This window comes from Pinus tabuliformis, chromosome 5_1, assembly GCF_031772625.1.
Source record: "Pinus tabuliformis cultivar Carrire ecotype Pingquan chromosome 5_1, CPIR1, whole genome shotgun sequence".
NCBI classification, from domain to species: domain Eukaryota; kingdom Viridiplantae; phylum Streptophyta; class Pinopsida; order Pinales; family Pinaceae; genus Pinus; species Pinus tabuliformis.
This window is the reverse complement of record NC_142305.1, coordinates 487,631,202-487,647,243: the sequence shown is the minus strand read 5'-3', so window position 1 is coordinate 487,647,243 and position 16,042 is coordinate 487,631,202. Positions and strand designations below refer to the sequence as shown.

At 39.1% G+C, this 16,042-nt stretch overlaps 1 protein-coding gene across 1 annotated transcript; it reads right to left on the bottom strand.

Annotated features, from left to right (window-relative positions):
* Window positions 1-13,134: 13,134 nt before the first annotated feature.
* Window positions 13,135-14,334, bottom strand: LOC149165622 (uncharacterized). The gene has a single exon (XM_089429881.1). The coding sequence runs from the start codon at window positions 14,332-14,334 to the stop codon at window positions 13,135-13,137; it is 1,200 nt and encodes a 399-aa protein (XP_089286007.1).
* Window positions 14,335-16,042: the final 1,708 nt, after the last annotated feature.

Sequence of the window (16,042 nt, the reverse complement as noted above, 5' to 3'; positions counted from 1 at the left end):
TATTTTTGGCAACGTTGTCAGGAAACAGATTAGAGAATTTTTCCCATGGGTATGACATTCATACACTCTTTGATAAGGTGAGCAAAGATGTGTGGATTGTAGATTTATCACCTTGGCAACTCCACTATCAAATCATAAGTTCATCGCCTTGGCTTTTAATATGCCCCATACCCGTTCAGATACCTCTCAACAAAGAACGCCATCTGTATCTAACCCATAAAGACTAATATCCAAAAGTATTTGGAGGGAGAAATCCTCCAATAAAGATGCTACTATCTCTTCATTTCCTAAAACATCCTCATCCATCTCATATAATGCCATAATTCATTGCTCCGATTTTCCTCCTAGAGTCCTAGTATATTCTTCAGAAAGTGGTTAGCCACTCAGTACCACCTCCTTAGAGGTAAAGGAAGAAGAAGTTCCAGTAAACACCCCTTCTCTCTCATTTCCTCCCCTCCCTAAAGTTGGGGAGGTATATCCTATAGAGTAGCCCTACCCACAGTGTGAACAATTTTTCATTCCACAGTCAGGAAACTGTATCGTAATTAGTCATAGCTCAGAGACCCCTAATAAACAAAGCACCACCACCTCTTCTCCAAATGGTTGTCCTGGGTTTCCTGTTAAATGAATATTCTCCCTTAGACCTACCTCAACCTTTAAATGATATGCCACAGGAATATCTCAAGCTCCTGCCCAATTTTAATGAAGAAGATGACATATCAGTGTAGAGACACATAGAATTTTTATGTGCCTTCGCAGAAAATTTGAATGTAGAGCACTAGGATGTAGTTTTGAGGTTCTTCATCCAATCTTTGGATGGGGAAGCTAGGAAATGGTTCAATTCCTTGATGAATTCTTCCATTACCACTTGGGAAAAAATGGGGAGAGAAGAGAGATCATGGATAAATTCTTACTGAGTTCGATGCTATGGAGAAGAAACTCGATGGGGATATCTCAAATTTTATGAAAAGGTTTAATAAATTGTACACCATTCTACCTGCTGAGATTAAACCTCCACAGGTCGTTGCTAGAGTAGTTTTTGCTAGGGCCTTTGAATCAGAGTTCGGCTTCACATTCAAAGAGAGGAAGTCTTGTACCTTGGACCAGATTCAAACTGATGCTCTCAAGGTAGAAGAAAATCTTACATCAACAGGGAATTCAAGAAGCAGAATTGACCCTAGAGAGAAGAAAAAGGGGAAAGAGGAGGTAACTTTCTCAAGTCATGGATGTAATCACAAGAACAAAAGATAGAGGAGATGGATAAGTTGATAAAGAACTTATCAAACAAACTGAAGAAAAAAAAAATGGAGCTAGAAAATAAAAGCCTTCAACAACATAACTTCCCAACTACTAATTGAGGTTTCAATCCCCAATACAAAAGGCATCCCCTATAGATATTGCAAAGGAAGAGGAAATAACAGCTAGACAACATTCATCCTCCATTATATATAGAAGATTATCCAGAGGAGAAGATACAAGATCCCAACGAAGTTCAGGGGAACCTGTATTCCTCTTTCTCTGATGAAGAATGAGAAGTCAGAACATATGAAGAAGAGGAGGATGAGCTTGATGCAATGTTGAACGCTGGTGAGATTGATGATTAATGTAAGAAATTTTCTGATTTCATGCAGGCTCAGCTGCATAAGAAATATGATCTTCGATCATCTAGAAAGAGATCGAGGGGATAAGACCAAAATGAAGGCACTTCCTCCCAATAGCCTCCTAAGCTAGTTGAGAAGGGGAAGGGGCCTTTAGATCTAATTACTCAAAAAAATAAGGGTTCCTCAGATCCAAACTACCATAAGCATGAAGTCCTCAAAGAAGAGAGGTCACCTCCCCCTTCTAGGCCTATCCGTGAAAAATAAAAAGAGTCGGTAGAGCTTAGCATTGCAGAAAAAGGTGATGTTATCTTCAATCTTCAAAAAGAGCTAGAGAAAGTTAAAATCCCAGTCCCGTTATCTGAGCTCTTGAAAAAACCCACCTATAAGGCCAAAGTTTCACAGTTCATGTTTCCATCTACTTCAGTCCAACCACCTGATAGTTTAAACCTCCAAGAATAAATGCCAATGGTCGTCTTTGCACCCCATGTCAAAGAACAATATCCCTCCACAACACCTTTTTATCTTACTCTAGTAGTACACAACCTCCTGCTCCATAATTGCATGTTGGACTCGAGTGATTCCCATAATTTGATTCCACTTTCAGTAATGGAGCAACTAGTTCTGGAGATAACCAAACCATACAAAGATATCTACTCTTTTGACTCTAAGATGGTAAAGTGCTTGGGTATGATAAAGGACTTGGTGGTGAATTTGGCCTAGATCCTAGTAAAAAGTGTAGTGATGGACATTGTAGCAGTAGATATCCCTGCAAGGTTCAATATGTCTTTGTCCAGATCTTGGGGATAAAAGATTGGAGGTTCCATGAATATGGATCTTACCTATGCTACCATCCCTATATTTGATGGAGAAGAAAGGAGTCTATATAGGGATTCAAGGTTCGTTAAGACAATCACAAAATATGATTTCCCAAATAACGATCTTGTGTATGGGAAAGAAATGGATCTCTATTGTTTAATGCTAAAAGAATATGATTTTATTTTAGAAGAAACACAGGTACAACTAGCAGCCAAAGTAGATCAGCAGCTCAGAGAAGGTAGAAAATTCTAGAAGGATTATTTTGATGGTGCAAATTCTAAGGAAGGAAATGGAGTAGGAGTGTTGTTGATATCTACAGAGGGTAGCTTGATTCCCATCTCATTAAAATTGGAATTTGAGGAAACCAATAATGTGGCAGAGTATGAGGCATTAATTCTAGGTCTGCAAGCAACAAGGAACTTGAACATTGAATGCCTGACTTTGTTTGGATACTTGAAACTGGTGGTAAAGAAAATCAAGAACCAATGTCAAATTAAGCACCACATGCTACGGGCTTATAGAAATGAGGTTTGGGATTTAATTGACAACTTCTTCCTAGCTTTTAATATCCAATTCTTACCTAGGGAAGGAAATCGAATGATTGATTCCTTGGCTATAGCTGCTAGTAATTTTAAGCCACCACAAAATCCACTTCTCAGATATGACGTTAAAGTTAGGGACAGACCCTCAGTGCCTGATAATGTGAAACACTAGCAAGTGTTTGAAGATGATGAACAAATCAAGTGTTTTATGCAAGTCATTGAGGAATTCTCGAATTCTATGGTCGACTAAGAAGAAGAAGAAGTAAAAAAGGAACAACTAACTGCTTGGGAGGAAACTATTGCAAGGCATAGAGTTCTATAGCTAAAGGGAAACATCATTCCCTATGGCCTAGCTCCTTTGGAGAGATTATTCAAATCCAATGACATGGCTTCAAAACTTGTTGAATAGTGAGTTGATGAACAGGTGGAGGATTGTAGGTTTTAACCTCATACATAAATTACCTGCATATGAATTCTAAAACACATAAAATAAAAAATGCAAGAGAATAACACATAAAAGACATATACACAGAGATTTTCCCATGGATCCCAAAACAGGGACTACCCGATTGATTTTTCATTATGTTCCTTTCAATGTCACAATACATATTTATACATGTTGAAGCATCCAATACCATGGACCAAAAACCATCGTGTCCAAAACCATGTGCGAAAACCATGTACAAAACCATGGGTAGGTCCGCCCAACCTAATATAAGGTCCAAAAAAATTTCCCCGGGGTGCTGACCCGGACCCTGTAGAGGGGGGCTACCCCCCCCCCCCCCCCCCCCCCTCAAACCCCCTGTGACCCAGAGACCAATAGATTTTCTGCTCCACTTTCAGAAACCACAGAACTGTTGCACCCATCAACACTAGTGCTACCTTACAGCTTGTACATATTTCCAATCCAAAATCCCCACATCAATACCAGTGCTCCTCGAACCATCTTATAAATATCCTTCTCGAACATTGTTTTTACACCTGCATCATCCAGCTTCCTTACGGAAATCAGATTTTTGGCCAATGCAAGAATATGAAGAACACCCAGAAGTGTTCTAACCCTTCCACCTTGCAACTCCAACTTTACTTTTCTGTGACCAACAATTCTAGCCTTCCTATCATCCCCTAAGAAGACATCACCACCATCATATTTCTCATACTCGTAGAACCCCTCTCTATGGGGAGTGAAGTGAAAGGATGCACCTGAGTCAATCAACCATGCCTCATGATCTACATGTGTACTTGAAGAAGCCAAGGACACATCCCTACCTTCATCTGAGGTGGTTTTCGCCTCTGCAGAAGGAGAATCATCATATCCCTTTCCTTTGTTAGGAGCTTTAGATTTACAGTCCCTTTTGTAGTGCCCTTCCTTTCCGCATTTCCAGCACACTACCTTTACAGGTTTTCTTGGAGATTTAGATCTCCCTCTAGATTTACTTCTCCCACCTGCTGACTTATTTTTGTTTCTGTTCTGAGACCGTCCTCGTATAGACAAGGCATCACCATTCTGGCTCTCTATATTTTTCCATCTCATCTCCTCCGTCAGCAAGGATGAGACTATTTCATCAAACTACAAGGTAGTTGCATTGCTACCTATTGTGATAACCAGACTATCCCACGGATCTGGTAGAGAACACAACAAACTAATGCACTTATCTTCATCTGAAATTTCAATATCAATATACAATAACTGACTTACCACAGTATTAAATGCATTCAGATGCTCTGTCACCGAGTCTTCATCTTTCATCCTCGGGTTATACAGCTTTTTCCATAGGAACAATTTATTCACTAGATACTTAGATTGGTACAAAGTCCCTAACTTTTCACACAAAGCTTTCATCGTAGCTTCCCCTGATACATTCAACAATACTAAATCTAAGACACACAATCGTATTGTGCTCTTTGCCTTCTGATCCAACTTCTTCCATTCTTCATCGGACACTCCCATTGGTTTAGTACCCAGATCTACCACGATCCACTGATCTTTATCCACCAACAGATCCTCCATCTTGAGTTTCCACAACTCAAAACTCTGACCATTAAATTTCTCGATCTCTATCTTTCCACTGCTCGCCATCTTCTTTCACCACCAGAATCAATCCCGCAGATCTCCCACTGAATAGGGTCTACCACAGACCCGAGTGAAACCCCTCAGCAACAAAGGCATCCCCCTGAAGCCAAAAACACTCTGATACCAAATGTAGGTTTTAACCCCGTATAGAAATTACCTGCATACAAATTCTAAAACACAGAAAATAAACAATGCGAGAGCATAACACATAAAACACATATACACAGAGATTTCCCCTAGATCCCAAAACCAAGACTACTAGATTGATTTTTCATTATGTTCCTTTCAATGTTACAATACATATTTATACATGCCGAAGCATCCAATACCATGGACCAAAAACCATCACGTCCAAAACCATGTGCGAAAACCATGCACAAAACCATAGGTTGGTGCGCCCAACCTAATATAGCGTCCAAAAAAAAATTCCCAAGGGCGCTGTCCCGAACCCTGTAGAGGGGAGCTACTCACCCCCCTCAAACCCCCTGTGACCCCCCCTTTCCCAATTGGCACAATGAAAGGGGGGCTCCACCCCCCCTCTAACCCCCCGGTTAACTAGGGGAGCTAGTCATGGAAAGAATATAACATAACCCAACAAAGATTACAACATCGGCTCGGAAAATGAACCTTGGATGATCAAGTTGTCAAAAGGGATCCCCCATCAATATAAAAAAAGGTACGTAAATCTCCTTAAAACCTATAAATATGTATTTTCTTGGTCATATGATGATTTGAAGACTTTTGATACAAATGTTATTCAACATAAGATTCCCTTAAAGAATGGAATGAAGCTTTGTAAGAAGAAACTCAAACAGACCAGTCCCCTTTTACTCTCATCCATTGAGAAGGAAGTAATAAAGTTACTTCATGCCAAGATCATTGTACCATTGAGTTACTCAGAGTGGGTGGAAAACTTGGATCCTGTCGGGAAAAAGAAAGGAGAGATAAGATTGTGTGTGGATTTCAAAAACCTCAACAGAGATTCATTAAAATACAAGTACCCACTGCCAAAAATGGATTATATATTATAGAAGGTAGTGGCTCAGCTCAGATGTCCATAATGGATGGCTTTTCACGGTATAATCAAGTAGTTGTGCATCTCGATAATCAGAAGAAAACTACATTCACTACACCCTGGGGGACTTTCATGTATCCAAGAATGCCATTTGGCCTTATGAATGTAGGAGCAACCTTCCAGAGGGAAATGGATATATCATTTTTTGGAGAACAGGAAAAATTCATAGTGGTCTACCTAGATGATATCACAATCTTCTCTAAAATAGATTAGGATCATATTGAGCATTTGAAACTCACTTTTGAGAAATGCAAGAAGTATGGGCTATCTCTAAATCCAAAGAAATCTTAGTTCACTCTGAGCGAAGGTAAGTTGTTAGGGAATATAGTAACACAGGAGTGGGTGAAGATCAATAAATAGCGTGTGGAAGCCATCAGCCACATTTCCCTACCTAGAAATAAAAAAGAGGTCCAAGTGTTCTTGGGAAGGATTAACTTCTTGAGGAGATTTATACCCAATTATGCAAAGATAGTGAAAGGTATCATGAAGATGTTGAAGAAGGAGAATGAAGTAAAGTGGAGCACAGATTCCCTTGAATCCTTCTCTAGGATCAAGAGAGATTTTTCAGAGGCTCCTGTGTTAGTCAACCCGGATTATTCAATACTATTTTACATCTTTTCTTTTGCCTCCCCTCATAATATAGCCGCTATGTTATTGCAGAAGAATAATGAAGGTCATGAGCATCCTATAGCCTTCTTCATAAAGGTGTTGTGGGAGGGTGAATTTAAATATAATATATTGGAAAAACAGGCATATGCCTTGGTCAAAGCTTTGAATGCCTTCAAAGTTTATGTTTTACACTCTAACATTATAGCTTATGTTCCAACAACAGTTGTTAAAGACATCCTAGTGCAAGGGGACAGTGATGGAAAAAGAGGTAAGTGGATTGCCAAAATCCAAGAGTATGACATGAATATCAAGCCCACTAAACTCATCAAAGGACAAGCATTGACCAAAATCTTATCTAAGTCTAATTTCCAGGCCTTGGGGATTAACCTATTAATAGAAGAAGATGAAGAGGGGATACAACAACCAATGATCAAGACATTGATCCAAAAAATTCATATCAAATATGAAACATATGCCTGGTATAAGGATGTTATCCACTATATTTTACTCTTGAGGTGCCCAGTGAAGATGGATAAATCCAAGTATAGATCATTAATATTACAATCCCAAAATTTTATTATATCCAATGGGAAATTATAATTGAAATACCTAGTTGGAATTCTACTTTTGTATTTGGTATAAATAGAAACTCAAAGGGTAATTGATGATTTCCATAGTGATGTTTGTGGAGGACACTATAACTAGAAGACCACCACACATAGTGATCCAGGTGGCTCCAGAGACACACACAGGACAAAGAGGGCTTATGGAAGCTCAAAAATCAAAGTGATCAAAATATTTTCAAACTAGGACCAAAGCATAGATCTCGTCATCCTGACTGCAATGGTGTGAACAATTCATCAAACCAAGCTCGTATGTGAAAGTTAGAGGTAGTCAAAGTTCAAGGTTGACCAGGTGATTAGGGAAGCTTAAGGAAGGCACAATTTCGCTGAAATCTGGCCACCGGATTCCTACCATCTTCTGGGCGAAATTGTGGCCTCAATAAAATGTCTCCTACAAATTTTCCAAAAAATGACCAATTTTGTTTTTAACGTGGGCCGGCCCCCACCGGGCGACCCCATGAGTGTATTACAACGGCCCACTTAACATGCAAACAACCCCCATTTAATTAACGTATTGCGGAGGGTACAGGAAGGGCCACCTAATGTGAACCCCACCCCCCAGATATGATCTGGGTTTTAAAAAAAAAAGGTTAACAAAAATGTTAAGTGCTATTTTTGAGTGGGCGAGGTTTGAACCAGACCCACCTCCACGCAATCCGCCAACCATACCAACGACCCACGAGGGTCCTCAATGATACCTCTACTCGAAAACTCATATAAAACCTTCATTTCATCAGTGCGCCTACACATTACATCAAGTTGAAGTCTCTTTTCATGTGGCATATCACACTATCACAAACCTTCCTTCATTATGACATAACGTGTATCACACCTAAAATGCCCTTAGTTGTGGCATATCACATCACTGCAAACTTTCTTTTGTTAGAACATATTGCTTATAGGACAGGTTTTTTTATGTGACACATCGTGCTTTCCTAAAGTTTTATACATCATGAGAAAGAAAAAAATTCTGAAATAGTATTTCATAAATTGGTTTCTAGTAACGACAAGAAACCAAAATATTTTAAGCCAAAATCATTAGCACTTATTCATCCAAAAACCACCAAAATTCATGAAAGTTTTTGGACGACCATAATCATCGCATTTGGTAAACTTGCAAAGCTTCTATTGTCACTCCTAGAGATAACCTTTGGGTTGATGGGAGACCAGTGCTTAGGACATCTTAATTAATGTTGTTAGATTTATCTTAAAGACTTACAACACCATAGTTTGTCATAAGAAATTCAAATTGGATTGATTTAGAACCATTCATAAAGATACAATGTATGAAGCAGCTTTACACACAGGAATACATAGGAAATAATCCTCAAATAGTGGTGGTCAAATCATATTAAGAATTTGTAGCAAATTAGTTGTTAAAACAGATGTAATGGTAGAAGACAATAGAGGAAAAATCTATCATACAGAGCTTAAACATTAAGAATTTTGTATATCTAGATTTAGAGAGAAGCGAGAGTAAGGAAATGCTTATGGAATGCTGAGATACATGGAGTACTATTTAAAGACTTTGTTTCCACATCAATGCACACATTATCCATCAATAGTTTGATTTAAATGAATCTACATTTAATGAGAAATATATCTAGGAACTATGTGACATGAAATCTGAGAGGAATATTTAACATACATGAAAATACAGAGGGAGATGAACATATTGCAATTCAAAAAGTTGGAATCACCAGAAATCTTGTATTGGTATTTTAAGAAAAGAGCGTACATCAAGATTCATGCATGCCTTCGCAAAAACAAGAAAAGGTCCCTTAAGAGAAGTCTTTCCAAAAATTTTGAACCTTATTTAAGTGTTTCTTCCCTCCTTTTATAAGGAGAGGGAGAGCTTGAAAACATTTACAAAAATCTCTTAGCTGAGTTCTGGTTGCCTGATTGACTAGCTGTCTCGACGTGCGAAGGCTCTGTCGCCCAAATCATTGCAACAAGATGATTTCGTTCTTTAAAATACAACAATAGAAAAATAACAAAACATGGGAAAAGATGAATGATGATTATAGCGAAATATCTCCAAGCCACTTTCTATGATGGCCTCTGATCAAGCCACGTCTATTGTTGGGTCGTTAATATGTCATTATTATTATCACTTTTGAACACTTATTCCACCCATTTCTACCATTCTTCATCACGTCATTTGTCATAATTTATTATATAAATCCATTTTATGATGATTTATGCTCTTATGAACAAATATTATTTATTCTCCTTTATTTCTAATAAATTGATGATTATGCATGATTTTATCAATGATAGTTTTAATAAATTGGTTGTAACATTATTCACCATTTTTAGCCTCCAAGATAATTTCCAGATTGAAGATTTGATCATTAAAAGTGCCAACTCAGCAATTCGCTGGAATAAGAAGTGACAGTTTTGCGGTTGGGATTCTGGGCAAATGAAGAAGAATCTGGAAAATCTGGAACATGGGTTTTGTCCAGAACGGATCGAATTAACTTTATTCAATACAAGTTTGCCCAAATTCGGCTTGTACTGAGAGAAACGCAGGGTTCTTTGAGCACAATTTTCTCAGATTCGCTGTGTGGCCGTTTTCCAAATCTCAGCTGCAAAAGCCAAATTCACCTTGCTCTTGTTGAAAGATGGAAATATATCTTCTTGTTGATCAATTGGTTGGAAACAATCTAATTTTGTAATAGAAATCATGTTGTAATTATCTCTGTTGAAACTTCTCTCTGATCTCTCTCTATTTAAATGAAAACAGAGATCAGAGAGGGGGATGGATTTGAATGATGGAATTGAGGATGAATTAGAGATTCAGAATTGAGGATGGCAGAGAGAATGGATAATGGATGAGAGATTGAGAGACTTCTTGTTGTAATCCACTGTAACTCTGCTTTGATATTTTAATATAAATCTAGTTGCCATTCCATCTTTGATCCTGAAGTAACCCAGCAGCATCCGCTGGCAGCTAAGGGCCCAGCCTCTGGTGGAGTGCGTTGTTGTTGTATTATATCTTTATGCTTCATGTGTGGTTTGATCTCTTTCTTTTACTCTGTTCAGTAATCTGATGCACTTTACTATTTTACATATCAGCGCTATTAGATATACTTGATTGGATACTATCGTTATCTGCAACAGGAATGCTATGTTATCATTTTAACTTTGTATCGCATTGTTGTTCCTCTTGATAATTGATATAACATTGTTGTTCCTTACAGATTGTCATTCAATTACAGATTAACCGCGCTGTATGTTCCTAAATCGGTACAACTGTATGATGTATTCTTAAATTGTGACTGTTGTTTATTCGGGATTGCTGTTCCGTTACACTTGCTGTTACTTTATAGTTGTGATTCATGCATATTGTATCGAAGCTCGGATTACTGTCCCTTTTAATGATAAGTGTGTTGCGTGCTTGATTTGGATTGTTGTACATTCATATTTAATCTGCTGTTCCATTTCCTGTTATTCGCATTATCTTTGCTTTGGTGTGAAGAACGGTCTGAAACTGTAGTGGGCATTGGCATTTGTTGTCTAGTCCCCAGGCTGATGATCTGTTCCTTGAGTACTTTTGGTTACATTAGTTTCCAAAGGGATGAGTTATTGTTACTGGACTCTTGACTGATACATTGCTTATTTTTCCGAATGAATGATTTAGGCTTCAAGGTATTTTGTTATTGATTTCCATTAATTAGAGTTTGTTGTTCAGATTCCTTTAATTACAGTTTGCTACCCATTTACTTTGTTGTTCATTTCTGTTGATTAATTGCAATAGTTTACTTTTAAAGAGTTTTCCTAGTTTACTTTCAATGGCAGCTTTAGTTCAATTTCGATTTCCTTTAAATTGCTTTAAAGCATGACTGTTGACTATAGAGAACATTGGTTATTGCTTCCTCGTTCCCAGATTGATTGTCTTGTTCCGGTTTGATTTCAATTGCATCAATATCCAGAGGAATGAGTTATTGCTATTGTATCCTCGATTGATGGTTGTTTGAGTGAATGATTTAGTTTAGAACATTTCAGTTTCTTGTTGTTCCAATTAGATTTTGTTTCCATCTTTCATTTACTTTTGCATTTTAAGCACTATACTGCAAAACATTACTCTTGAGTAAATAGCCGCCTCAAATTGAGTACACTCTTGAAATAAAAAGGCGTCGTTGCCGGGGAGAGTGTAGCCATTTCTAAAGAGTAGTGTGAATCTGATGAGTTCCTGCTATGAGAGAATTGGGTATTAAAAACGGAAGGTAAGAACCTGTGTATGGAGTATGTAACAGCCCTGCTCCCCCGCCCGCTTTCCGGCAAATTTGTTAATTTTTGTTGGGTAGAAATAGATGTTTTAATTTTTGTGTGAATGGCTAGGGAAAAAATAGAAATTTTGAAAAATGAATCACATGATTTCACTCAAGTGGTGATGTAAGCACCACCCATTTCACTAACTAATTGACAGGAACATTGGAAGAAGGAGCTTCGAAGGAACACATGAAGAACATCTTCTGTTATGGTAAGAAACTGCCCAACATTTCTACTTGTGAATTTCCTGCTCAACTAATTTCACACCCTCACCATAATAAACCAGTACAACATGCTTACAGTGTTGAACTACCAAATTTACCCACCCTTCCCACCCATTCTATCTCACATGTTCCATTAGAGAAAACTTACAATGAGATTCAAAATGTTTCAAATTCAAAAATTGTAGAAGCTATGGAAGAAAATGAGGTTTTTTTTAGGTTGCACCAACAAACCATTTTAAAAGCTCAAGAACTTCATGGTATGATGGGAAATCAAGAAAGTAACGGATATATTGAAGATTGGTTTCACTCCATCACATGTTTGCATCATCACTCCATACTTCAACAATTTTTGATACCATCTTTTCAAGGGAAGTTGGCTTCTCATACCCTAATTTTTATCAACATGCATTTTTCAAATTTGGGTATGTGCATACGTAAAGCGTTAATTCTAAAATGGTTCCACTGGAAATACTCTTATACATAAACATATTCGATTCTCAAAGAAGAGTAGGCTAGTGGAGAAAATAAAATAAATAAACAAATAAAACAAACACATCTTTTTTATTTTTATTTTTGTAAAGCTAGTTGTTTTTTGTTGCAACATGCTAAGGAAATCAACATCGGTGATAATTTTTTAATTCATTTGTGTATGTAGATGACTTATAATGGAAATAATAGTTCTACAAACACTTTTTTTTTTCCACTGGAAAAATCCGTAATTTTCATTATTTTAAGAAAATTACATATAGTAGATGTTGTTAGCATATGCTGTAGTGATCATACAAAATCCACCACGCAGGGTGATGTATCAGAGTATAAACAAAAATATGAGATAGGTCATATATGAGTCTGGCTGTATAGCCTGTTCGAGATCTCGCAAGATCCATTTACAAAAAGTATGTTAACCATATCTATGTACAGTTTTTCAACAAAAAAATACTATATTACTGTCGGTTATTGGGACTGTTTTCCCGCTGTTCTCTCTAGTCTATGTATGGCCTATGGAAAAATCTGAATTCTTCAGTCCCCTTCTGCTCCACAATTAGCCATTCTCCTCTGGGAAGTATCATGACCTCTTTGGATAATTTGTCAGCCTCGCTATTATGTTCTCTGTAAATGTGTAGACATGAGAAATGATTAAATGCTGCCTTGAGTGTATGGGCATCATATAACATATTGCTGAGAGTGTGTGTATGACATATAGTGGCATTATTGATCCAATTAACAATAGTCATAGAATCCCCGAAAATATTAAGATTTGTATACTGATGTGTCAAAGCGTAATGCATAAGATTTCAGATGGCCAAGAGCTCTGCATAATTGTTTGATCCTCTGCCGAATCCCATTTTTACAAGGTATCTATGGTGTTCATTGATATGCAGAACAAATCCACCCCCACAGCCAGTTTGGTTTGCAGCCCCATCGAAGAAGGCCCAAGGGGTCGATTTGTCGATAATGGGTTGTGGCTGTATCGTCCTAGATCGAGTGGGTGGGGGGTCAGGGAATTCTTGATACGCGGCGATGATGTTTGCTTCTGTACGGGGCCAACACACAGCCTGATCCTCGAATATATATCGATTCCGCACTAACCAAATGTGCCAGGTTGTCACGAGGGGAAGGTTTAGGAGCTTCGAGCCCAAGTGGCAGTGATTCCAGGCTGACCACGCACCTGTAATGTCATCCCCATTCCAATTCCCCGTAACGCCAAGATGAGTGAAGATGTTGTTCCATAGTGTGCGAATTGCCGTGCAATGAAGGAATAGATGGACCGAAGTCTCTGATGCTGCTTTGCAGAAAGAACACCAGGATGGTCCATAGATGGATCTGCGAGTAAGGTGTTCGCCCGTGGGAATGATATCATTGAGGACACACCAGAAAAATAATCTGGTGCGTGGAGGGGCATTCAGCTTCCATATGTCACGCCACCACGATGGCGATGGTTTAGGTATTCTGTGAATAATAAGAGCGTTGTACCCAAACTTAGGTGTGTAGATACCATTGTCCGCCATACACCAAATAAGTTCGTCCGGTCCTTGTTTGATGCGGATATGGGATTCGTTTAATGCCAGAACATATTCACGCCATTCCTGATGCCACTGCGGTGGGAGGTCAAGTTGCTGAGCTGCTTTCCAAGCTTGAGTGAAAATGTCTGTGAGCTGTTGATCAGCAATATGAGCAAAATTCCGAATGTCCCAATCATGAAGAAATGAAATGAGATCTCTATTGAGGATGTGTCTACCCCCACTATCAATCCATGGATCCAGGCCAATCCTGCCCAGCGTTCCATCGTTTATTCTCCAGACTAGATTATCTCGGATGAGGGGAAGGGAGTGTATCAGGGCCTTCCATATTGATGAACATCCCTTCGTTGACCACGATGGTAATCTAGCCCAATCCAGAATATTCTGAGGCCAAATGTATTTGTGATAGGATACTTGTGCCCATAGGTTTTGGCTGGTTAATAGTGTCCATCCCATCTTAGCAGCAAGAGCCATAGCGAAGTCGGTTAGGTCTTTGAGACCCCAGCCTCCCCATTTTTTGGGCAAGGTGATTTTCTTCCAGCTTATCCATGCAAATATTCTTTTGTCATGATTTCCATTCAGAGGTATCGGTTGCACAGTTGTTTCAATCGTCCCAGAATATTCCGCGGTATCCATGCAAGTGCCATCCAGAAGACCGGGGTAACCTCTAAGATAGACTTGATGAGTACCAATCTGCCAACCCTAGATAGGTATCTGAAGCTCCAGCCTGAGAGTCTTTTTTCCAATTTGGCGACCAACCACACCCAATCAGCAATTCTTTGACAAGTAGGCTTAAGTCTGAATCCCAAATATTTGAGTCCTCTATCCAGAGGGAGAACATTATAGGGAAATACCTGAAGGGATAGCTGGGATTCCTGTACCGAAGTGCGGGAGCATGTGATAGAGGATTTAGTCTGATTTGGAAGCATACCTGTAGCAGCAGAAAATAATAGAAGGATCTTTGAAAATGACCGAGAGTCTCGAACACTGCCATCAAGTAGGATAAGTACATTGTCCACGAAGAGCAGATGTGTGAGGAAACATATATCGGATATGCGAAGGCCCCGAATATCTCCATATCTCTTTGCAGAGTCTATGAGACGACTAAGGCCTTCCATGACCAGCAAGAAGAGAAGAGGAGAGAGGGGGCAACCCTGTCTCAGTCCCCTTTCGGAATGAAAAAAGGGTGAGGCCGAACCATTTATGAGGATGCTGAATGTAGGGGAGGATATACAGGCCATGATCCATGAGATGTAGGAGTGAGGAAAGCCCAGGTGGACTAGGATCATTTTGATATAGAGCCAGCTGACCCTGTCAAAAGCTTTTGAGAGGTCAATTTTGAGGAGGATGCCTTTTAGGTGCTTGGACCATATAGAGTGTATAGCTTCTTGGGCAGGCCTATGGCCTCATGTATCTATCTAGATTAAAGGAAAGCAAATTGTTGTGGGGCAATGGACCTGGAGAGGATTGGTCTAAGACGATTTGCAATAGTCTTAGAAATGATTTTGTAGAGGCAATTGCACAAAGAGATAGACCTGTAGTCATCAAAGGATTCAGGGGTATCAGTTTTAGGAATGAGAGCAATGAAGGTAGAATTGATGGCATGGTAGATGGATCCTGTAGTTCTGCTCTCCTCCACCACACTCAGAAGGTCCGGCCCCAGGACATCACAGAAGGCTAAATAAAATTCAATGGTCCATCCATCCGGGCCAGGGCTCTTATCTTTTTTGAACCACTTCAGTACTCCTTCCAGCTCCCCTGTCGTAACCGGATCATTTAGAGCCTCCACATCCTCTTCCTCAACAAATCTCGGGAAGTGATTTGCCACATTGATGATATCTGGTAGATTAACTTCACGGGGACACTTGTAGAGGTCCCTGAAGTGGGAGGTGCCCAGATGAGCGAGCTTGTTGAAAGTGTCTACTATTTCTCCATCAGGTGTGGGGAGCTTCCAGATAGTATTTGATACTTTCCTGCCCTTAGTGAAGCTGTGGAAGAACTTCGTGTTATCATCCCCAGCTTGAATCCATAATGCCCTACTCCTCAATCTTATGGATTCCTCTCTCTCTTTGAGAATTTTTTCTTTTTGATTCTCCAATTCAATCAGCCTGCATTTGTCTGCTGCTGTGATGAACCCCAACCCCCTTTCATCGGTGAGAGAGCATAATTCAGCTTCAATATG

Excerpts from the sequence above, each read along its gene's own strand:
- LOC149165622 (XM_089429881.1), bottom strand. The coding sequence starts at position 14,334 with ATGGCTCTTGCTGCTAAGATGGGATGGACACTATTAACCAGCCAAAAC.